This window comes from Pteropus medius, unplaced genomic scaffold (genome assembly GCF_902729225.1).
Source record: "Pteropus medius unplaced genomic scaffold, Ma_sr-lr_union100, whole genome shotgun sequence".
NCBI lineage: Eukaryota > Metazoa > Chordata > Mammalia > Chiroptera > Pteropodidae > Pteropus > Pteropus medius.
This window is the reverse complement of record NW_024341144.1, coordinates 1-23,867: the sequence shown is the minus strand read 5'-3', so window position 1 is coordinate 23,867 and position 23,867 is coordinate 1. Positions and strand designations below refer to the sequence as shown.

Here is a 23,867-nt window from a genome sequence, read left to right as displayed (position 1 = left end):
AACTCTGACTCACACTGCTGGCAGCTGACCTCGGTCCCTGGTGTGGCATTTGACACAACTATAAGCAAAGTATCTGTGGGTTGATTGCTGAATTGTAACAGGTAGCCCTAAAGGAACGCAGGCTGTGGCTAAACTTGGCCTGCCACTAAACACCTCTCAGGATCGTGCCTACTACATAACGCCATACTAATATGACCAGGAGAGTTCAGAGTTTTGCTTATCTCATAGAAACAGACACAAAAAGGCAGCCAAACTGGGAAAACAAAGCAACAGAAACCATATGAGAGAACAAAACAGAGATACAGGAATAATGGAGTCAAGTAATCTAAGAGATGCAGAGTTCAAAACACTGGTTATAAAGATGTTCAGTAAACTTAGGGGAAGTGTACATGAACTCAGTAAGAACTTTAACAAAGAGATTTAAAAAGCCATAAAAATGGAAATGGAAATTATAAAAGAGAACCAGTCAGAATGAAGAAGACGTTATCCGAGAGGAAGAGTATGTTAGAGGGAATCAATAGAGTGGATGAAGAAGAGGATCGACCCATCGATATAGAGGATGGGAAGCCAAGGACGCTCAATCAGAACAGCAAGGAAAAAAAGCCAAGACTATAATAATAATTGAAAGAGCCTATGGGACTCAAGTAAATGTAAAAATGTCCATGTCATAGGAGTACCTGAAAGAAAACAAGACGTTGAAGAGCTATTTGAAGAAATAACGATAGAAAACTTCCCTCACTTGGTGAAGGAAATAGACATACAACCCCAGGAACTTCAGAGAGTCCCAAAAAAGGTGAACCCAAAGAGGCCCACATCAAGACACATTAGAAATTAAATGCTAAAAGTTAAGTTCAAAGGGAGAATCTTAAAAGCAGCAAGAGAAAAGCAGTTAGCTACCTACAGGGGCGCACCCATAAGGCTGGCAGCTGATTTCTCAAAAGAAACTATGTAGGACAGAAAGGCTTGGCACAAAATATTAAACGTGATGAAAACCCAGAATTTACAACTAAGAATACTTTATCTAGCAAAGCTAACATTTAGAGTTGAAGCTAAAGGAATTCATCACTACCAAGGCTGTATTACAGAAAATGTTGGAGGGACTTCTTTAAAAGAAAAATATGTATCAAAAACAGAAATAAAGAATGCTAATACCTACATTCCTATCAACAAGTATCTCAAATGGACAAGAATTAAGTCCTCCAACCAAGAGATAGAGTGGCTGAATGGATAAGGAAACAAGACCCCTACAAATGCTGCCCACAGGAGACTCACTTCAGATTAAAAAACACACAGAGACTAAAAGGAACGGGATGGAAAAATATATGCCTTGAAAGACCTAGAGGGTATTCCGCTGAATGAAATAAGTCAGATAGAGAAAGACAAATACCACACGATTTCACATACATGTGGAATCTAAAGAACAAAGTATGCAACAACAGAAACAGTAACAAACTCGTATATACAAAGAATATTTTGAGGGCTACTAGATGGGAGGGGTGTTGGAGAGGACAATGAAAAAGGTCAAAGACATTAAGAAGTACAAATGGATAGATGCAAAATAGTCATGGAGATAAAAGTGTAGCATAAGGAAAATAGTCAACCATTTTGTAATAAATATGCAAGAGGGAAGAAGGGAACTAGATTTAGTGTGGTGATTATTTTGTGAGTTATATAGATCTCTAATCACTATGCTATACGACTGAAACTAAATATTATTTTATGGCAACTATAATTGAAAAAAAATTATTTAATTTTACAATGTAGATATTAGCAACTGATTTGTCTATTATATTTTAATAAAGCTGAAAAAATATAAAAAGGTAACATAAAATATTAATGGCAAATATACAGTTGAAGTTAGATTCTGTATTATGGTAAAGACAGTGCATAATTTACTTATAACTCTAGTTTAAAAGTTGAAAAACAAATGTAGTAAAAGTAACCATAACTACAATAATCTGTTATTGAATACACAATATGAAAAATATGTACACTGTAACATCAATAATCTAAAATGTGAAGGGGAGGAATAGTAAAACTGTAAATTTTAGTAATGCTCTTGAAGTTATCAGTTTAAAATAGAGTGTTATAATTTTAAGGCATTTTCTGTAAGCCTCGTGGTAACTTAAAGGGAAAAACTTAAAGTAATGACAAAAGAACATGATACAGAAGTTAAGGCATACTGTTACCAAAAGATATCAAAACCACGAAGATAAGAGGCAAGGAACAATGAATCTACAAAACAGCCAGAAAACAACAAATTGGCAGTAGTAAATTATTAACTATTCCTCATTACTTAAATATAAATGAATTAGATTATCCAATTGAAAAGTATAGAATGGCTGAATAGATGTAAAAAAGTGAAGATCCAATGACATGCTACCTACAAGAGACCCACTTTAGCCTTAAAGACACACATAGCTTCTGGTTCCAGATGGTGGCATAGGAAGACCCTGAACTCACCCCCTCCCATGAACACATCAAATTTACACTCACAGACAAAGCAAAGGAGGAGAAGGAGGAGGAAAAGGAGGAGGAAGAGGAGGAGGAGAAGGAGAAGAAGGAGAAGAAGATTATAAGCCTTCTCTACCATTACTACCAAAATATCTTGAACTACACTAATCCTGGCCAAATAAAAGCACATTCGCTTGGTTGCCATGGCCAACATCAGTCAAAATAGGTAGCAAGTTTCTAAATTCAGAGCTATGAACCTGGACCCAAAAGAAGTCAAACAGACATGTTACTCTTTCATCCTCATAGAGATTTCCAGCAGAGAGCAGACGTGCATGTGCTCATCAGGAGAGAAAGAAAAGACACAGGGAGAAGCTACTTGGATCTTTGGGTGGCCAATATCCACTTTCCCCAAAAGTTGAGGGACTAAGAAATCAAATGACACCTGCTCCACAAACCCAGTGGGCTTTCTGCCCCATCGCTACATGAATGCTCATCATATCTCTGAGCTATATCTAAGCAGTCAGCATCTAATTTAGAAAATATGATATGAGGTTGCAATGTCTCAAACAGGGCCGTCACTCTGTATCTAAATGAGAGCTCCCAAAGAAGGGAAAGGTCCACAGCACCTGTGGTGTTATTAGAAGACAGTCTCCAACAACATGGTGGGTTTGCAAACCAGGCACGTGAACTAAAAACATTAACAGAACTGCCTGACCAGGTGCCTGAGATTGCATTCTTTTTTTTTCTTTTTTTTTGTAGAGCTGCTACATCTCCTGGTCTTAGTGGAGTGGCCTTAGGTAGTAGACGTCCTATGGGGCCCAGTATCGAAGTTTCCCTGGTCATCTTCTCCAGGTGTGTTCCTCATGTGGGTTGTGTGTGCACTCCTGTTATAGTTGAGCCTTGATTGCTGTTAGCGTGTCAATAGGCAGAACTGACCCTCAGTCTGATTGGTTGTGAGGACTGGTTGTGAGTACAGTAAAGGATCTGTTGTGCAGGGTCTGTCCTATGGAGCAGGATTTGCTTTAGTTTGGTTTGCCTTTTCTAGAATGTCGTATGATTGGAAAGGTATAATACGTAGCCTTTGAGTATGACTTTTTTCACTTAATAAAATTTATTTAAGTTTATCCGGGGAGACTTCTCGTTTCCGGTTCTACATGTTAGGAGCCTGGAGGTTGCCACTCTACCCTGACTACAAGTAAAAAACTGAACAGACTGAAAGATGAACAACTATTCTTGGATCTGTAAAACAGGAGAGGACAAAGGGCAAACCACTGCCCCCCAAAAATGGAGAGATGGAGAGGTGAATAGAGCTCTTTAGAGTAGATATTCTTGAGTGGAAACAGCCACAGGAACCAGTGCCAGAGTAGGAAAACCCGAACCGTAATTTCCATGTAGCTGGTGAATCTGTGCAGATGCGTTTGAGAGTTAAAAATTCCAAGGGTACCGAGCCTTGGGGGGACCTCACAATATTGTGAGATTTACCTCCAGGAACTTGACCAGATTCCTATAGTAAATATTAGAGAAAAAAAAAATCCCTCATACTTCTGGCAGGGAAAGAGGAAAAGGAATCATTTTGAAATACCCCAGGACATTGTAGTCTTAACAAGGCCTGCGTTCAGGAGAAACTAGTTAACTAGAACCTTACCTGGTGGGGTATAATCAGAGCCGAATGACCTGGGCGAAGAGAAATTCCAAATTCTAGTCCACTCTGGCCATCCAGTACCACTTGGGGCAGGAGAAAAAAGCTTAGAAACATATGTGAAGGTCCCAGTATAGAGGCATGTCACTAAAAGACTGACACCTAATTATACGACTATAGAAGACTCCCCCTCCTGACCACCTCACTACCATGTTACTAAAAGCCTATGTACACTGGTTCCTTTTACCTGGGCCATAATGTCTAGATATCAAGAAAAAATTATAGGATATATCAAAGACAAAAGCCACGTTTTGAAAGACAGAGAAAGTCTACGGCCATGTCACCCTGAATAAGCCCGATCCCGTCTCATCTCAGAAGCTAAGCAGGGTTGGGCCTGGTTAGTACTTGGATGGCAGACCACCTCGGAAGACCAGGTGCTGTAGGTGTAAAAAATAAAAAATAAGGGATTTTAAGCTGACAAAGTCCTTGCAATCTGTGAGCTCAACCAAGGGTTGCCTTGCCTAAAAGAAGAAGAAAAAAAAAGACAGAGCAAGCATCAGAAACAGACATGACAGATCAGAAACAGATATTGAAATGATCAGACTAGAGATTTAAATAACTATGAATAATATGCTAAGGATTCTAATGGGTAAAGTAGACAGCTTGCAAGAAAAGATTGGCAATAAAATAAAAATAAAATTCAGAAAAATAAAATTCTAAGAAAGAGCCAATAAGAAAAGCTAAAGATGAAAAACACTAATTTTTGATGATTTTATTAATAGACTGGACACAGCAGAGGAAAAAAATCTCTGAGCTTGAGGATATACCAATAGAAACTTTAATAACTGAAAAGCAAAGAAAATATGGCTGCCAAAAAAAACCCCCAAAAAACAAGAACAGCAAATCCAAGGACTGTGGGACAAATATGAAAGGTGTAATGTATGCATGACGAGAATGCCAGAAGGCGAAAATAGAGAAAGGAACAGAAAAATATTTGAAACAACAATGACTGAAAAGTCTCCCCAAATTAATGACAGACACCAAACCACAGTACCAGGAGGCTCAGAAAACACCAAGTAGGATTAATTCCCTCACCCCCACTCCCTCCAAAAAACTATACCTAGGCATATTATTTTCAAACTATAGAAACTCAGAGATAAATAAAACGTCTAAAAGAAGCCAGAGGAAAGCAACACTTTTCCTATAGAGGAAGAAAGATAAGAATTACATCTGAATGTTCCCCAGAAACCAAGAAAACAAGAAGAGACTAGAGTGAAATCTTTAGTGTTAAGGAAAAAATGCCAACCTGGAATTCTATACCCTGTGAAGTTATTCTTCAAAAAAAAGAAAAATCTATAATCAATAATTTAAATATCCACCTTAGGAAACTAAAAAAGAAGAACAAATTTAATCCAAAGTTAGCAGGAGAAAGAACATAATAATAATTACAGTAGCAATCAATGAAATTTGAAACAGAAGTCAGACAGAGGACAAATACTATATAACATCACATATATGTGGAATCTTTAAAAAAATCATAGAAAAAGAGATCATATTTGTGGTTACCAGAGGCAGGGGATAGATATGAGGGGTGGAGAAGTTGGATGAAGGTGGTCAAAAGGAACAAATTTCAGATTATAAGATAAATATGTACTGGGGATGTACTGTACAACAGGACGACTATAATCAATACAGCTCCATGGTTTATATAAAAGTTGCTAAAAAAGTAGATTCTAAAAGTTCTTATCGCCAGGAAATAAAATTTATATATATATATACCTATATATATATATGATTATGAATATTAACTAAACTTATTGTGGTAATCATTTCACAGTATATGTAAGCTGAGTCATCATATTGTACACCTTAAATTTACACAGTGCTGAATATCAATTATATATTAATAAAACTAGAAAAAAGAGAAAGGAAAAAACTAGAAAACTGGTAGAAAAATCAATGAAAGCAAAAGGTGTTTTTTGAAAGGATCAATAAAATTGATAAGCCTGTATCTAGGCTAACTAATAAAAAAAGAGAGCACACAAATTACCAGTACCAGAAATGAAAGAGAGGATATCACTAAAAATCCTATGGACATTAAAGGATAATAAAGTAATACTATGAACAACTCTATGCCCACAAATTTGACAACGTGGATGAAATGGACCAATTCTTTGAAAGACACAATTTGCCCAAACTCACACAAGAGGAAACAGACAATCTGAATAGGCTTATATGTGTATAATGTGTATAATTAATAACATTTCAAAACAGAAAGCACCAGGCTCAGACAGGTTCACTGGTGAATTTAAGGAACATTTAAGAAAAAAATTATATCAATTCTCTACAGTCTCTTTCAGAAGATAGAAGCAGAAGAAATACTTCCTTTTTTTCCATGAGGCTAGCATTATTCTAATACCAAAACCAGACAAAGGTGTTACAAGAAAATGTAAGATATTGGTACAGACCAATATCTCTTGTGAGCATAGATGCAAAAATCTTCGACACAATATTAGCAAATCAAATCCGACAGTATACAGAGATTTATACACCATGACCAAGTAGAATTTATCACAGGCACGCAAGGCTGGTTTGACATTTAAAAATTAATTTACTCTATCGTATCAACAGGCTAAAAGAGAAAAATCACATGATCATAGCAACAGATGCAGAAAAACCAGTTGACAAAATCCAACATCAGCTCATGATAAAAAACTCTCAGTAAACTAATCATAAAAAAGAAAACTTCCTCAACTTGATAAAGACTATCTACAAAAATTCTCCAACTAACATCATACTTAATAGTCAGAAAAGTGAAGCTTTCCCACTAAGATCAGAAACAAGGCAAAATGTTCCCTTTCATCATTCATTTTCAGCATCATGCTTGAAGTACTAGCTAATACATTAAGAGAAGAAAAGATATCCATATTGAGAAGGAAAAATAAAACTGTCTTTGATCACAGATGGCACAATTGTCTATGTAGGAAATGTGAAAGAATGACCCCCAAACTCCTGGAACTCATAGTGATTGTAGGAAGGTTGCAGGATACAAGGTTAGTATATAAAGCTCAATTGCTTTCCTGTACACCAGCAATGAACGAATGAAATTTGAGGTAAGAAACACATTATCATTTACATTAGTGCCCCCCAATGAAATACTTAGGTAATATCTAACAAAATATGTGCATGATCTATACAAGACAAACTAAAAAACTCTGATAAATGAAATTGAAGAACTAAATAAATGAAGAGGTATTCCATATTCATGATAGGAAGATGTCACTATTTCCAACGTGTGAAGATGTCAGTTCTCCCCACCTCGATGTATAGATTCAATGACATCCCAATCAAAATTCTAGGAAGTTATTTTGTGGATGTCAACAAACTCATTCTAAGGTTTACATGGAGAGCCAAGAGAATCAGAACAGCCAACACAACATTGAAAGAGAAGAACACATTTGGAGGACTGACACTACCCAGCTGCAAGACTTACTATAAAGTTGCAGTAATCAAGACAGTGTGGTATTGGTGAAAGAACAGACAAATAGATCAAAAGAACAGAATAGAGAGCCCAGAGAGCACATAAATATAGTCTACTGATCTTTGACAAGTAGCAAAGCAACACAATGGAGCAAAAATAGTCTTTTCAACAAATGGTGCTGGAACAACTTGACATCCACATGCAAAAACACGAGTCTAAACACAGGTCTTACACTCTTCAGAAATTAACTCAGATGGATCATAGACCTAAATGTAAAATGCAAAACTATAAAACTCCTAGAAGATAACATAAAAGAATAAACCTAAGTGGCTTAAGCCTAAATGATGACTCGTTAGACATAACACCAAAGGGATGATCCATGAAAGATAGATAATAAGCTGGACTTCAGTAACATTTTATTTTCTTTTATTTTTGGTTTTTGAAGGATCAAACAGGTGTTTTCTTTTTCTTTTCTTCTTTTTAGAGTCTTATAGTAAAGGGAGAAGCCTTAACTTGCGAGACAATTCTTCAGCAGCGTGTTTTATTTTATTTATTTTATTTCCGTGGAATGGAATCAAACATGGACTGAGACTATAGAATGTACACCAGAAACCGGCAGATGCCAAGAAAAGAGTAGGGGAAAAAATGGGGCCTAAACACACAAAACACTTCACTGGGATCTACCGATGGCAGCAATAACCAGGATCTGGATCACACAATGGGGACAGGTTCCAGGACCGTTGGAAAGAGTGTGGGTGAGGATGGGCAAGGAGCCGCATTGGGGTGTGGGTTTAGTACCAGGTAACTTGCTCTTGGTATTTACATACAGAATCAGTTGGCTCTATTTCTTACAAATACACATGGAAAGAAAGGAAGATTTGATCATTACTTTAGGAAGCTGTTGCTTTGCAATAACATCATCAGAAATAGAGACAATTCATTCAGATTCAAATTTTAGTAGCAGGAAATAAATATCAAAACATCACCACTAGCCCTCTGCCCCACCTGATCCTTCCTCCTTGTCCCATCCCCTAGCACCCTCTAGCAGCTACCACTTCACTGCTGTCATCCCCCACACTCAACCACATCGTTGTCAGCAGGAGAAGAGGGAGTGAAACAGGCCAAACTGTGCTACAAAATCTGTCCCCACTTGCTTTCATACCTTCAACTTCTTCAAGGTTCTGATCTTCCAATAGGAGCGATAAATAGCTTCTTAGGGGAAGAAACATCCTTTAAAAAAAAGAGAGGGTAATTCTGATTACTTCTTAAACCAGTCGTCTTCTTAAAGTAGAGCAGTCCACAGATTCACAAAGTCTGTCAAACAGAGGTCAAGGTCGCTGGGTAGGAGAGGCTGGGCAGAGCTGGAGAAGTGGGTGGGTGGTCAGGACACCACGTGCTCAGATTTGTGTCCTGCCAGCAGTCTGTCCTCCACAGAAAAAGCTGCCAAGTTGGGGTGATTTGATTTAAAAATTCCTGGTGGGGACAGGGAATATCCGAAGGGGGACATTTTAAAAAGTAGTGGGAATGGGGCAGGAGATGGAGAGTTGTTGTCCAAGAGCTTCCGTGTAAAAGTAAAACTAAAAGAGAGAAAGAGGGAAAAATAGCCTCTTAAATGGTCTGAGGGCTCTAAGGACGAACTGAAAAGTGAGGCGACAGAAGAGAAAGCTTTTGTTGCTGGTCTGCCCCGTGGAGCTTAGCTGTCCATCAAAAGCTTCTTCCTGCACTCAGAGCTGCAGTCCCAGCCCCAATCCAAGGCAGAGATGGCGCTGCCCTTAGTGTTGGTGTAGAGGCTATTGTCTGAGGAGGAGTAGTTGGTCTGTAGTTGGGCACTTGACCTCACCTTCTCCAGTGCACAGACTTGCTGCTCTAGAAGAGTATGCTGCTGCTTGACATCAATATCTCTCTGGTGTATGTGGTTTTTCCTTCGCACATACCAGAAATACTCTGTGGCTTTGTCTAGGATTTGGGCCTGGGAAGCCTCTTCTTGGAGTGATGGGACTGAGTCCCACAAACTGTGAAAGCTGTCTTAGAGGTGGTCCCTCTGTTTTTTGTACCTGTGCATTATTGTGAGCCTGTTTGTCAGTGGGGCTCTCCACCTTGGTGTATTGTTATGGCTCCTTTCCTATTGCCCAGGGAGTGGCCACTGCAGCTGCAGCAGGGAAGAGGGAAGAGTGAAGGGGAGGGGGAAGTCACCTGCAACAACAAGCCAAGTCTTCCCACACACTCCGTCACTCCCTCACTCACTCATTCACTCACTCATTCTCACACACACACAACACAGGCAAGAACCACCTCTTCTCTTCGATAACATTTTAAAATTCTACTCTGTGAAAGACAATGTCAAGAGAATTGAAAGGACAGCCGACTGCCTGGGAGAAAATATTCGCAGAAGACACATCTGATTAACTACTGTTATCCAAAATATACAAAAAGAAAAAAGAAAACTCTTAAAATTCAACAGCAATAAAACAGACAATCTAATCGAAAAATGGGACAGAGACTTTAACAGGCCCCTCACCAAGGAAATATACAGATGGCAAATAAGCACATGCTCCACATCACATGTCATCTGGAAATGCAAATTAAAATAACAGTGAGATACCAGTACACACCTATTAGAACGGCCAAAGTCCAAAACACTGACACCACCAAACGCTAATGAGGATATGGAGCAACAGGAGCTCTCAATCATTGCTAGTAAGAACGCAAAATGGTACAGCCACTTTGGAAGATAGTTTGGTGGTTTCTTACAAAATGAAACATACTCTTACCATATGATCCAACAATTATGTTCGCTGGTATTTATCCCCAAAAGTTGAAAACTTATATCTACAAAAGAGCCTGCATACACATGTTTATAGCAGCTTAATTCATAACTGCCAAGACTTGGAAGCAACCAAGGTGTCCTTCAGTAGGTGAATGCACAAATAAATTGTAGGACCTCCAGGAAATGGAAAATTATTCAGCTCTGAAAAGAAATGAGCTATCAAGCCATGAAAAGACATCAAAGAACTTTAAATGCCTATTACTAAGTGAAACAAACCTTTCTGAAAAGGCTATATGCATAATCATATAGTCCAACTATATGACATTCTGGAATAGGCAAAACTGTGGAGAAAACAAAATGATCAGCGGTCGCCAGGGATTTAGGTACAGAATAGAGTTCAATAGGCGGAGCACCAAGGAACTTTATGGCAATGAAAATACTCAGCATGATATTAAAATAATGGATATATGTTATTATTCATTTGTCCAAGTCCATAGAATGTACAACAGCATGAACAGAATAAACCCTAATGTAAACTATGGACTTCAAGTGATCACGATGTCAGTTTCACACATGCACCTCTCTGGTGAGGGGGCTGCTCATGGGAGAAGCTGTTCATGTGTGGGAACAGGGGGCATCTGAGAGATCTCTGTACTTCTAATTTTGCTGCGAACCTAAAACTGCTTTATTTTTTTAAAAGTCTTAAAATAAAACCAAACCAAAATAAAACAAATGAAAATGATTCATTCATGTTGTTGTGTGTATTAATAGTTCATTGTAAAATCACTGCATAGTATTCCACTGTATACATGGACAGTACTGTATAATTGTACTAGGTTTATTCTTCTACTCTTGAAAGATATCTTGGTTGTTTACAGTTTTTAATGATTATGAATAAAACTGCTATAAACATTCACTTGTAGTTGTTGCGTGGAAATAAGTTTCCAATTCACTATCTAGCAGTGTGATTAATGTTAGCTAAGTCTAGGTTCGAGTTTATAAGAAAATACAAACTGTCTTCCAGAATGTCTGTATTATTGTCCACTCCCACTAGCGATGATTGAGAGTTTCTGGTGCTCTGTATCCTTGTTAGCAATTTTTACTGTCATTAAATTTTTTTAAACTATTCTGATAACATAGTAGTATCTCATTGTGACTTTAATTCATATTTCCCCGATGAGAAATGATGCTTAGCATCTTTCTATGTATCTATTTGTCACCTATATATCATCTTTGGTAAAAATCTGTCTCTTACATGCTTTTCAAATTGGGATTGTTTGTTTTACAATTGTTGAGTTTTACTTTATATAGTTCGGTTATAAGTTCTTGACTTATAACCGAAGCATTTTCTTTCAGTCAGTGGTTTGTCTTTCATTCTCTTAGCAGTGTGTTTTGTAGAGCAAAAGTTTTTAATTTTTGATAAAGTCTAATATATTATCTTTTTCTTTATGGATTGGGCTTTTGGTGTTTTATCTAAAAATTTCCTGAGGTTATGTAGTTATTCTCCTTTACATTCTTTTAGAAGTTTTATGGCTTTATATATCACATGTAAGTCTATGATCCTTTTGAATTAATTTTTTACATGATATAAGGTATTGTTTAGTTTTTTGTTTTTTGTTTTTTTTTTTGCATATGGATGTCCAATTGTCCCAGGATCATTTGTTAAATAGACTATCCCATCTTCACTGGATTACCTTTACACCTACATTCAAAATCAGTTCACTATACCTGCATAGGTCTATTTCTGGACTGCCCATTCTGTTCTATTGATCTCTGTTTCTACTCTTTTGTCAATAACACACTGTCTTAATTATTGTACATTTATAGCCAGTCTTGAAATAGTACCTCATAATTTTCAAAAGATGTTTTTATTATCATTCAGTTGACAATATTTCTAGCATCTCATGTGTTATTTTCTTTGATCCATGGGTTATTTAGAAGGGTATTTTTAAATTTCTAAATATTTGTTTTATTCCCCTGATATTTTATTCTTTTCCTTCCTTTCTTTCTTTCTTGCTTTCTTTCTCTCTTTCTTTTCCTTCCTTCCTTCCTTCCTTCCTTCCTTCCTTCCTTTTCTTTCTTTCTTTCTTTCTTTCCTTCCTTCTTTCCTCTCTTTTCCTTCCTTCCTTCCTTCCCTCCTTCCTTCTTTATTTTTATACACCTACAGGACCTGGTCTTCCTAGGTGGTCTCCCATCCAAGTACTAACCGGGCCCGACCCTGCTTAGCTTCCAAATCAGACGAGATTGGGCACGTTCAGGGCGGCATAGCTGTAGACTGTTATTTATTTCTAATAAAATTAATTTTGGCCAGAGTACATATGATTTCCATCTTTTGAGATTTATTATTACTTGTTTTATATCTCAACATATGAGCCATTTTAGTGAATGTAACTTAAACTTTTTAAAATACATATTCTGAAATAAATTATTAATGAATAAGAACATGTATTCCACGATTGCAGGGTATAGCATTCTGTAAATGTAAATTAGGTCAAGGTGGTTGATAGTACTGTTTATTTGGATTTGGGGGAAGCTAAAAGAAAAAAAAGGAGTCTTTTGTTACCTGCCTGATTCTGCCCTCCACCCCCGTATTCATCATTTCCAGTGCTGTGTATTCCTTCCTGAAGATTTAAGTTCACATCTGGTGTTTCTGTCAACCAGAAGAAATGTCTTCAGTGTTTCTTTTTGTTGTTGTTGAGTTCTGTTTGAAAGAAAACTATTTGTTTTATTTTATCTAAAAATATCTTTTTTTCTGAAGAATATTTTCACTGGTGTGGAGTTTTGAGTTAATAGGTTATTTTCTTACAGCACTTAGAAAATATCATTTTGAAACCAGAGGGCAACTGAGTCAGGGGCTCGCGCTGCCTGTGCCGCTCAGCCAATAGACTGACAGGAGTTGAGCTGTTTAGAATAAGGATTTATTGTCAGAGCACCAGTGATCTGAGAAGGCAGCAGGTCAACACCTTCAAAACTGCTTTGGCTTCTCAATCCTGTTTGGGGTATTTAAGGGAAAATCTGGGCATTATCCCAGAGGCTGCATGACAGTTGGGGGAGGGGAGTCTGTTGTCTGTTGTGCTTCATGGAGCCGTGGTCCTCCAGTGGCATTAACAACCCAGGAACAAAGAATGCTAGACAGAAGGATTATGATCAGTAAGCATAATCATAAGTTTCAGGGCAACTTTCTATGGCAGGGGACATTCCAAGCTCTGGGTCAAACTGCTGGTGACAATCTATTGGAAACTTTTGGTCTCTTTTTATACATTTTTTCTGCCCTGTTCTCTCTTTCCTCTCCTGAGTTTCTGATTGCACATATGCTTGATTACTTAGATATCGTCCCACAAGTCTCTGAGAATCTGTCATAGGTGACTTTCAGAAGAACTCTACAAAATGACTTTCCTCTTCTCTTTTACACATGAGGACGCGGGACATATAGAGGTTTGCATGGACAATTAAGTGACAAAATTAAAATTAAAAACCAGTTGTTTTATTGTAACCCATTGCGTTATTTAGAATCCATTAATCCATGCTGATATTAAACGGACACATCAATAAATAACTAGGGGCAGGGAGAAAAGAATAACTATTCTTTACTGTAGAATACCAACTAACAAACGTAAAAGAAAGAATAGACTTTGACTGTCATGTCCTTGTTGGTTTAGTCCAAGAGATCACTGGCAGCGACAGTAGATGTCTGCGTTTTGTTTCTGTCTTTTTGTTATGAAAACCAATGTTAAGGAGGCAAATGTAGATTAACAGGAGGGATCCCTAGCCTTGTTTTCCTTAGAAGACTTGTTTAGTGTTTTATCACACATCTGTTGTAGCCGTCGTAGATGGAAAAGTTTATGAGAAAAACACCACGTGGAGTCTGTAAATGTGTTTGCACAGCTTGTAAAGCATTCTTGGAAGTGGCCAGTAAAAAAAGTGTTTTACCACTTAAAAAAAAAAATAGAGTTTGAAAAATTATTATTTTGCTACCGTGGTAATAGTAATTGATACAGACAGGAATCATCAAGTGCTAAAGCTAGGGAGTGAAAATTTATTTGAAGAACAGGGTAGTTACATAGTTGCAAAGTACCTCTGGCAAGTTCCTTCTCAATTATAATGGAAGAGAGTAACATTATAGTGAAAAGGCCTGGCAGACACTTCTTTAAGTGATCAAAAGTAACATCAGCCATAATTGGGCTAAACTGACCTCATATGCCTCCTGATGTGATGCTCCGAGAAAGATACAATATTACTTCTGTAACATTCTTGCCAAAAACACATAACTCGACTCTAATCAAGAGAAGCAATGGATAATCCCAAGTTTTATATTTCTGTAAAAGAAAGGACCTGTCCTCTACAAAAATACTGAGGTCATTAAAGGGAAAAAATTGAAAAACCATTCCAAATTGAAGGAAACTAAAGATACGTGTCAACTGGATATAATGCATGTTCCTGGATTAAATCCAGGACTGGATAAAAATGTCTATAAATAATATTACTGTGACAGTTTGGGAAATTTGAATAGAGACAGTAGTATTGAGTCAATGTTTCTTTTCCTGATTTTGATTACTGTGCTCTGATGATGAAAGAAATGTCCTTGTTCTTAGGAGACGGACTGATGTGTTTTGCAGTGAAGGGGCAGTGATACATGCAACTTGCTCTCAAATCATTATGTATACAGCAACCATGGCAAAATGTCTGAGAAACGGTAGATTTTTTTTTGTATTGTACCTGCAAGTTTTCTCTAAGTTGTAAATTATTTCAAGTAAAGATTTTACAAAAGAAGTTATTTTGACTTCACATCATAATTTATTTTGCAGTCTTTAATAGTCAGATTTTGATGGTTACTTCTCCATGAATATTTTGACCCTTTCTTGAAATCATTTGTCTCAAGGCCCCAAGAATTAGGATATCTTTAATATTATTCACTTCTATTTGAAGACTTCACTAAATGAACTCTTCCAAGTTCAGAAAGCCTTTCCAAATCTAGATATTCTAGAATTTGGTGAAAAAAAAATCTCAGTGTAACACATACCACACACATTGGCCAGTATTGTAAGAGGAATAAGCAACCAGAGAGTAACGCCTTTATTTTACTTTCTCTTGGGAGTCCCCATGATGCTGCTCTTTCCATGTCCCTGGGCCTGGGGGAAGGAAGGATGGCTCCCTTGGAGAAAAAGGAGAGAAAAATGATGGTGTGGAAACAGCTTCCTCCATCACCTCCCCCAACCCTTCAGCTTCTTGGGCTGTGCCCATTCTCCTTCCCCAGCCCCTGGCCCAGGAGCCTTTCCTTCTCTCCACCTCAGCTAGAGCCCAGCCTCTCACCTAGAGCCTGCTGCTCAGCGGGGAGTGAGCCACTCCTGCCACTGGAGGGCAGAGGAGAGGTCAGCCCGGGGCTGTGGGGAAGGTGCAGCAGGAATGAAGGAGGTTAGAGCAGGAAGGACTTCAGAATGAGTGAGGTATGATCAGGGAGTGACTGAGGACATTGCCTGTCTCCATTTAGGAGGGAAGAGAAGGGCCTTGCGTGCAGAGGCAGAGAGCATGGCAGGGTGTGGATGAGATCCACTGTCACCTTTGCCCTTGTGCTCTGACAGCACCTCACCCCAGGTCACTCTGAGGTGCCCTTCAAGTCCAGGTGCTCCCCCAAGCAGATGTGTCTCAGCTCCTCTCTGGGCTGGACACTCGTAGCTGTCCGTCACGGAAGTGTCTTGTTCCCCTCCCCTTCCATCAGTCCCCCTGAATCCTGAGTCCAGTCAGCAGCTTTCCTTCATGCAGCCAGGTCAGCATGTTGTTGGCAGGTAAAGAGATAAATGCTCGGCCTCTCACAGTGTGATTGCCCTCAGGGTCCTACTTGTCAGTCACCACAACCTGAGGGAGCACTGGATATAGGAGAGCGACAGCACAAGGACAGCGTGGGCTTCCCACCTCTGCTCCCTCCCTCCTCTCTTACTCCTCCACTTGTTGGTGCCTTCTCCCTCCCCCAGGGCCAGGACTTCTTAATCCAGAGCAGGAAGGAGAGACCGTGGCCCCAAAGCCCCCTGCCCCACCAGTCTGCCCATCAGTGCGTCTGCCTCCATTCCCACTGCAGTTTTAGTGCCTGCCCCGTGCGGAGCCCTGGGTGTGAGAGGGCTACCCAAGAACGTCCGTCCTTCAAATACTGCATGGCTCAGTTTCTCAGCTCCTTCAAGTCTGCTTATACATTTTATGAGGCTCACCCTGACCACCCTATTTAAAAGTGCCGCCTCTCCCATCACCTGGCATTGATCGTCTCCTGTGAATTATGTTTTTCACTGTAACTCCTATCGCTTCTAATATACTGTGAAGGTTTCCTTTTCCAAAGACGGCCTCAACAATATCTCCCACCCCATATGCTCTTCTGCAATGTGACCCCTCCCCTTGGATCTGGTTTTGATCACTAGAACATGAGGAAGTTGACACTGCTTGACTGAGCAGGAGAAAGGGGAGACGGTCTTCCATCCTCAGCCGTGTGGCCACACGGGGGCGCTGCTGCGCTGCTCGTGGATGCTGAAGGAGCAGCATGGGAGGATCCGGGCTGTAAACTGGTCAGAGGAGGCTGACCCGAAGGCTGGGCATCAATGGGGGCATGAAGAAGCTTCCCAGCAGCGCTGGACTCCACAGGTGTCAAGGTCAAGATGGGACAGGAATTGAAGGAGAGGAGAGCTCAGGAAACTTGTGCCATCTCTGAGGTTTCCATCTCCCCACTGCCACCCCTTTCTCCAGGTCTTTGATGCCAACACTCAGGAAAACTGAAAATAAACATTTTCTTAGGTGCACACTCTCTCTCCCTCTCTTTTTGTAGTACTCCTTGCTGTAGCGACAATAACAAAATTCGTATAAATTTTCTCAGGAAGGATACATGAGAAATTGGTAACACTCTCAATTCTAGCAGGACACCCGGGTGCCTGGTGACTGGGGAGGTCTTGGAGGACATTGAGGAACAAAATCATTTTTATCTGTATACCAAGGACCTGTTACTTATCCCATCTTGTAAAATCCTTCTCTTTATCCACCTTATCCCATTAGCATCAGCTCCATTTTGCTTGTCTTTGTATTATCTGTTTGAGTTAATAGATATTTGTTGTTCTAAGCCACCGGATTTTGGGGAAGTTTGCTACACAGCAATAGATAACTAATAAAACTCTCTTGTTTTCATTTGTCTACAGCTCTTTTATTTCCTTGCATGCTGAAATCCTCTGCACTCACTATTTCCAGTTCCTCTCCTCCTGTTCTCTTTTATTCTCTTGTACCCCTTCTTCCTTCTCTCTTTCCCTTTTTCCTTTTTATTATGGAAGCATGAAAACATATAAAATGACTCTGTGGTTATGCTAAAAGGAAGCATTATCTGGACCTATGTGCTACAAGTATAATGCCAAGGTATATGGAATAAAATTAAATAAAAAACATTATTAATAGTATCTGAAAAATTATGCCTGGGCAACCAAGTTAGTGGTTTTCAATTCTTAATTCTTTCATTCGACTGAGGGTTGTTGGTTTTGTGTTTTTTTGTTTTTTTTTGTTTTTTTGTTTTTCAGAACAAACACATCAGCAACAGAAAGTTTTACACAGTCCTGCTATAAGTTTAAATGGGCACAAGCACATTGGAAATCAAATGAGCATGTATAGCCCAGCAGTCCTACTCCTAAGTGTTCTCTGGAGAATTTTTTGCCTTGTGCCCCAGGAGACATGTACACTAATGTTCACAGAAAAAGCTGGAGTAACAACATAGGCATCAGTAGGAAAATAACAAAGTTGTGGTATAATTATAAAATATAAGACTTCAACAGTAAAAACGAATAAACAACAGCCTCACACATGAGGGGTAACTCCCTACATAATGCTGAGTCTCAGAAGAGTCCATGCAGCAAGAGTTCACTGTACAGGAAGTTCAAAAGCACACGAAACTAAACAATGTTTGGTTTGGGGACAGACACACTTACTGTAAAATCCTTAGAGAAACTCAAGGGAATGGTAAACACAAGACTCAGGATAGAGGTTACACCTGGGGGATGGGACTGAGGGGCCCTCATGGGGGCTTCCTAGGTTCGTTTCTGACAGCAGGGGTGGATGCCCAGGTATTTAATTGATCATAATTCCTCAAACTGACACTTTTCAAACTGTGGCTTGTGAGCTATTCCTGGCTCATTTTTTAAAAAGGAAAGTGAAAAGAAAGAGAAAAGAAAATACCAAAGTGTATTGTAAGAGTACTTAGCAAGAACTACTCACATTGGAACAAATCCACAACCAATTATTACGAGCCATGTCAGAGAGAGGACCGGGATGTCACAGAAAATGGCATTGGTTAGAAATAGGTCACATGATCCTTCACTCTCCATATATTCTGGTATACAGTCTTCAATCTGATGTGCAAGTAATTCTATCTTGTGATTTGATGTATTATTTACATTTAACCTCACATACAACTGAATTAAATACCTTTACAGAAGTGGAAAAGCACACTGTTGGTCAATGTAAGTAAACTTGAAAATGTTATAAAGGGAAAACCAGTGATGGACTAGAAAGTGTAAATGGAAAACACAAGAGAGCTGCTTTAAAACAAACTTTAGAGGCACATATTAACAGTGCTTTTTAGAATCACGTTGGTGTCCAAATCACTTCTACCAAATCTCATTCAAAAGCACGGTGAAAGATGTGACATTTACTCTAGGATGCCAACTGGACAGCCAGTTTTGGACATTTTGATCCTCAATTGGAGTTAAACACCTCTGCCTACTGCATCACGCCAAAATTGTTGTCATGGTGCTAAGCTAGGTGTACAGACTGAGGCATGAGGTTCACATTTTTCTAACTGAAAAGTAATTTCATCACGCAAATGTTTTTGAAGATGATGTTGAATAAGAAAACTGGCAGTTGTGCTAATATTTTTGACATTTTAAAAATTATTATAGTGACATTGGTTAACAAAATCCAGTAAGTTTCAGGTGTACAATTTAACAGTAAGGCATATACACATATTGCATTGGGTGTTTACCACTCACAGTTAGATTTCTTTCTGGCACCACATATTTGACCCCTTTTACTCCATCTACCTCCCATTTTCCCCCTCCCTCTCTACTCTCTGGTTGACATTCTTAACAAACTAAATTTGAAACTTCTAATGACAAACAAAGATAATTATTATTTTAAAGACATTCTTGTTAAGGCACCCACATCTTGGAACTATTTGGTCTAGCTAACTATAGGTTCTCAACTTTGTTGCAACTTATTGAATGAAACATTATCACTAAAGGTAATTTCGAGCAGCACAAAAGTTGATGTATCTCCTTTCTCTGTTTCAGACTTTTACCCGTGGCTTTCCAAAAGTGAAATGTAAAGCATTAAAGAAAAATAATCAGAAAAAGGAAACAGTGACTTACAAAATTCTGAAACATTAATTAATTTTAATTTGGGTTTTAACATGTGTGTAAATTCTTTGACACTCCTCCTTTCCAGAGGTGCAGTAATTCCCTCCTCTTGAGTGTGGGCTGCATTTAATGACTCACTTCTAACTGATAGAGTAAGGCTAATGTGATGGTGTGTGACTCTGAGCCTAGGACAGAAAACACTGCAGTTTGCATCTTGCTTGCTCTCTCTGTCTCTGATCACTTTCTCTGAAGAAAGAAGCTGCTTGGTCATTTTCCGCCTTATGGAAAGTCCACATGGCTAGGAATGGAGGCCTCCTGAGACCACCCAGGTAGAAATGAGGCTTCTTCCAACAACAGCTTCTTCAAACAATAAGTCATGTTTCATGTGAGTCCTCCAGTCCCAGTTAAGCCTTCAGATGATGCAGCCCTGGCTGACAACTTGACAGCAACCTTGAGAGAGGCCCTGGCCAGAAACACTCAGGTGAACCTCTGCCAGATTCCTTACCTTGAGGAACTGTGGGAGAAAACAGACATTTGTTATTTTGAGTTGCTACATTCTGTATAATTTGTTATGCTACAGTACCTAACTGATACAGTGTTTAAAGAGAGAATGAAATATTGCATTTTAATTTTCATTTGCTCTAAATTATTTATAAGATATTAACAATGTCATTTGGTTTTAAGATTAAAGAATTTCCATGGCTAACAGACAGGATGCATTTTATTACCATTCACAGCACTCTATTTACTTGTACTTTGATTTCCATCCATGACCCAATCAAACACAAGAGGAAGAACAGGTCCCCAATAACAACCCCCATTATTCACTTCCACTCAGTTATCCAATCAGACACTAATGTCGGTGCTGCTGGGAAGGGATTTTGCAGATGTAACTAAGTTCTCCATCAGCTGACTTTAAGATTGGGAGGAGGGAGAAGTCCTGGGTGCGGCTGTCCTGATCAGGTGAGTGCTGATTGGGGTTCTTCCTGAGCAGAGATTCGAAGTGTGAGAGAAATTCGATGTGAGGCATTTCTCCATTGGGGGCTTTGAAAATGCAGGGCCACATGGCAAAGACTGCTGGCCACTAGGAATAGGAGCAGGTATCCCCTGGAACCTCCTCGCTGACAGCTGTCAAGGAAATGGGACCTCAGATGCACAACTGGAAGAAACTGAATTTGGCCAACCATCTCTACACAAGCTTTGGGGAGGACCCTGAGCTCAGGCTGAGAACACGGCTTTGTGACACTCTGAGCAGAGCACTCATCCACACCACGCCTAGATTTCTGACTAAGGAACTGTGAGCAAATAATTGGGGTTGTTTTGAGCCACTGAATTGTGGTAATATCTTCTGCAAGAATAGAAAACTAATACACAGGCTCAGCTGTGCAACGAATAAGCATACAGGATTTTATTTCACCAGGATGAATTTATGCACACTAGTTACCAGTAATAAAATCTTTCTGAACTTTTCGTATTTTTTATTTAATGATTTTTGTGTGATGTAATTAAATTTTAATGCAATCATCACTTACCGACAATTAACTTATTGCCTACTATCTGTCAGGAATGGCTTTATATGCCTGGGAGGCAACTTTGACCTAAGTAGCCTAAAGCCCCTGTGCTCACATGCCTTATATTCTAGAGACTTCCCACAGAGAGACAAAGCCATTGGAGGGTTTTGGTGAAGAAATGGCAGGTACATCTGCCGTTAGCACATTAGCAGGATCTCTGATCCTTGTGGGGACAATAGGTTTTGGGTGGCAGGTGGGGAAAAGGTAGCACTAGTGCCACAGTCAGGAGTGAGAAGGTGGTGGAGACTAAGAGGGGAAGAGGGCCTGGGGATGAAGGAGACAGAGGGAAGGGCTGGAGAAGTGGCAGGTGAGAAAGTGCAGCAGAAGTAAAGAATTCTACAGCAGTGGAACTCTGAGATTTAAATATGTGTTTTTAAAGATCTTTAATAAACGATCTAGAGCCTAGCAGGTTGTTCTGTGGACCTGCCTAAAAACTAATTGCCTCCTTATGTTAATCAGTTTAAAAAATAATAATATGTCCCGATAAAATATGCACACCACTTAGATGTGGATTATTCCTCAAAAATAGGCTATGCAGGAGCACTAGTGAAGGACATTGTAACTGCACTGAACACTTGGAACTCTGAGGCTGTACATGCTGCTGGTTGAAATACACTGTAACAAATTGCTTCCAAGTCTTTTTTTGTGTTGAGGATGTGGGGGACTCACACAGACAGACTCTGGACTGTGGAATGCAGCTCGGTTTACAGTACAAAAACCTGGAGTCACAGACATGCTGTTTGGGAAAGTTAAGACTTAGGAGCTTTGTGAGTCTGAGCACAGTGCTCACCTATCTATCCGGACCAGGTGGCCCAATCTTTTCTTTCACAGATTAGCTTCCTGAGGATCAGGGGTTTTCAAGATTGTGTTACCCACCCTGGTTCATAGACAACAAGGAGACTGGTCACTGTGAGAATCTCTGGCTGGTGTTTTCAGGCACAACTTCTCCAGGATGAAAGCAAAACACCCTGTCCTTCCTTCGTTCCCAGGGCAAGCTCACTCTTAGGCATCAAGTTCCCTGGGGCTGAGCTTTCTAGAAGAGTCCAAGGGAGAGGCAAAGGGCGGGAGGCAGAGAGAACATTTCAGGGAGAAGGGCTCCGGGAAGAGGAGAGGAGGCAAAGGGGCCCGTCCCCGCCTGGGGTGTCTCCCTGGTTTCCTCACACAGCTCCTGGGCCAGGACTCAGGGAGACAGGACTCAGGGTGACAAAGAGCTGTCGGTGAAGGAGGAGCGGTCAGGGCAAAGTCCCAGGTCCCCAGGGCGTGGCTCTCAGGGTCTCAGACGCCGGGGCGGTGTCTGGGGCGGGGAAGCTCAGTGTTGGGGAGTCCCCACCTCCCCGAGGTTTCACTTCTCCCTCTCACAACCTGTGTCGGGTCCTCCTGTCCGGATACTCATGACGCGGCCCCAGTTCCCAGTCCCATTGCACGTCCGGTTTGTAGAGAAGCCAATCAGTGTCGCCGCCCGTTTATAAGGTCTCCACGGCCCCGCCCGGACGCAGAGTCTCCCCAGACTCCGAGGATGCAGGTCATGGGGCCCCGAACCCTCCTCCTGCTGCTCTCGGGGGCCCTGGCCGTGACCGAGACCTGGGCGGGTGAGTGCGGGGTCGGGAGGGAACGGCCTCTGCGGGGCAGGAGCGAGGGGACCGCCCGGCGGGGACGCAGGACCCGGGGAAGGCGCGTCCCCGCCGCCCAGGCCCAGAACCCCGTCCCGTCCTGACCGTCCGGCTGCCCCCGCTCCCCGCGCCCCGCGCTTCCCGCGCCCCCTCATCGCTCCCAGCCCGTCGACCTCGGACCGGGACCCGCGCCGGGAGGAGGGCCGGAGGGACTCAGCGTCTCTCTGCCCCCAGGTTTCCACTCTATGAGGTATTTCTTAACCGCCTGGTCCCGGCCCGGGAGCGGGGAGCCCCGCTTCGTCACCGTCGGCTACGTGGACGACACGCAGTTCGTGCGGTTCGACAGCGACGCCGCGAGTCCGAGGCTGGAGCCGCGGGCGCCGTGGATGGAGCGGCCGTGGGTGGAACAGGAGGACCCGCAGTACTGGGACGTGCAGACACGGAACTTCCGGGACGCCGCACAGACTTTCCGAGTGAACCTACAGACTGCGCTCCGCTACTACAACCAGAGCGAGGCCGGTGAGCGACGCGACGGGCCCCGGTCCCGACCCCCGTCCCCACGGACAGGCCGGGGTCGCCCCGAGAGTCCGGGCCCGGGCTTCGCCCCGAGGCTGCGGGACCCGCCGGGAGGAGCCGGCGGGGACGCCCCGGGTTTCGCTTTCAGTTTGGGTCCGGTCGCTGCGGCGGGGCTGACGCGGGGCTGACGCGGGGCTGACGCGGGGCTGACGCGGGGCTGACGCGGGGCTGACGCGGGGCGGGGACAGGGTCTCACACCTTGCAGTGGATGTACGGCTGCGACGTGGGGCCGGACGGGCGCCTCCTCCGCGGGTACTTTCAAGACGCCTACGACGGCGCGGATTACATCGCGCTGAACGAGGACCTGCGCTCCTGGACCGCGGCCGACCTGGCGGCTCAGAACACCCGGCGCAAGTGGGAGGAGGCCCGATGGGCGGAGCACGAAAGGGCCTACCTGGAGG

At 41.3% G+C, this 23,867-nt stretch overlaps 1 protein-coding gene, 1 long non-coding RNA gene and 2 pseudogenes across 2 annotated transcripts; 2 read left to right on the top strand and 2 right to left on the bottom strand.

The window, feature by feature from the left end:
• The first annotated feature begins 4,420 nt into the window (after nt 1-4,420).
• LOC120592345 (uncharacterized) lies at nt 4,421-4,539 on the top strand (annotated as a pseudogene).
• A 7,960-nt stretch (nt 4,540-12,499) lies between these two features.
• On the bottom strand, nt 12,500-12,617 carry LOC120592334 (uncharacterized; annotated as a pseudogene).
• Nucleotides 12,618-19,727: 7,110 nt separating this feature from the next.
• LOC120592314 (uncharacterized) lies at nt 19,728-22,434 on the bottom strand. Its single transcript, XR_005650099.1, has 2 exons — nt 22,157-22,434; nt 19,728-20,223 (listed from the first exon to the last, which is right to left on the bottom strand). It is a non-coding gene; the product is annotated as an uncharacterized LOC120592314 (long non-coding RNA).
• A 274-nt stretch (nt 22,435-22,708) lies between these two features.
• On the top strand, nt 22,709-23,863 carry LOC120592320 (saoe class I histocompatibility antigen, C alpha chain-like; the record flags this gene model as incomplete). Its single annotated transcript, XM_039849939.1, has 3 exons — nt 22,709-22,869; nt 23,125-23,409; nt 23,655-23,863. Coding segments are annotated over exons 1-3 (567 nt in total), but the record flags the coding sequence as incomplete, so codon positions are not given.
• Nucleotides 23,864-23,867: the final 4 nt, after the last annotated feature.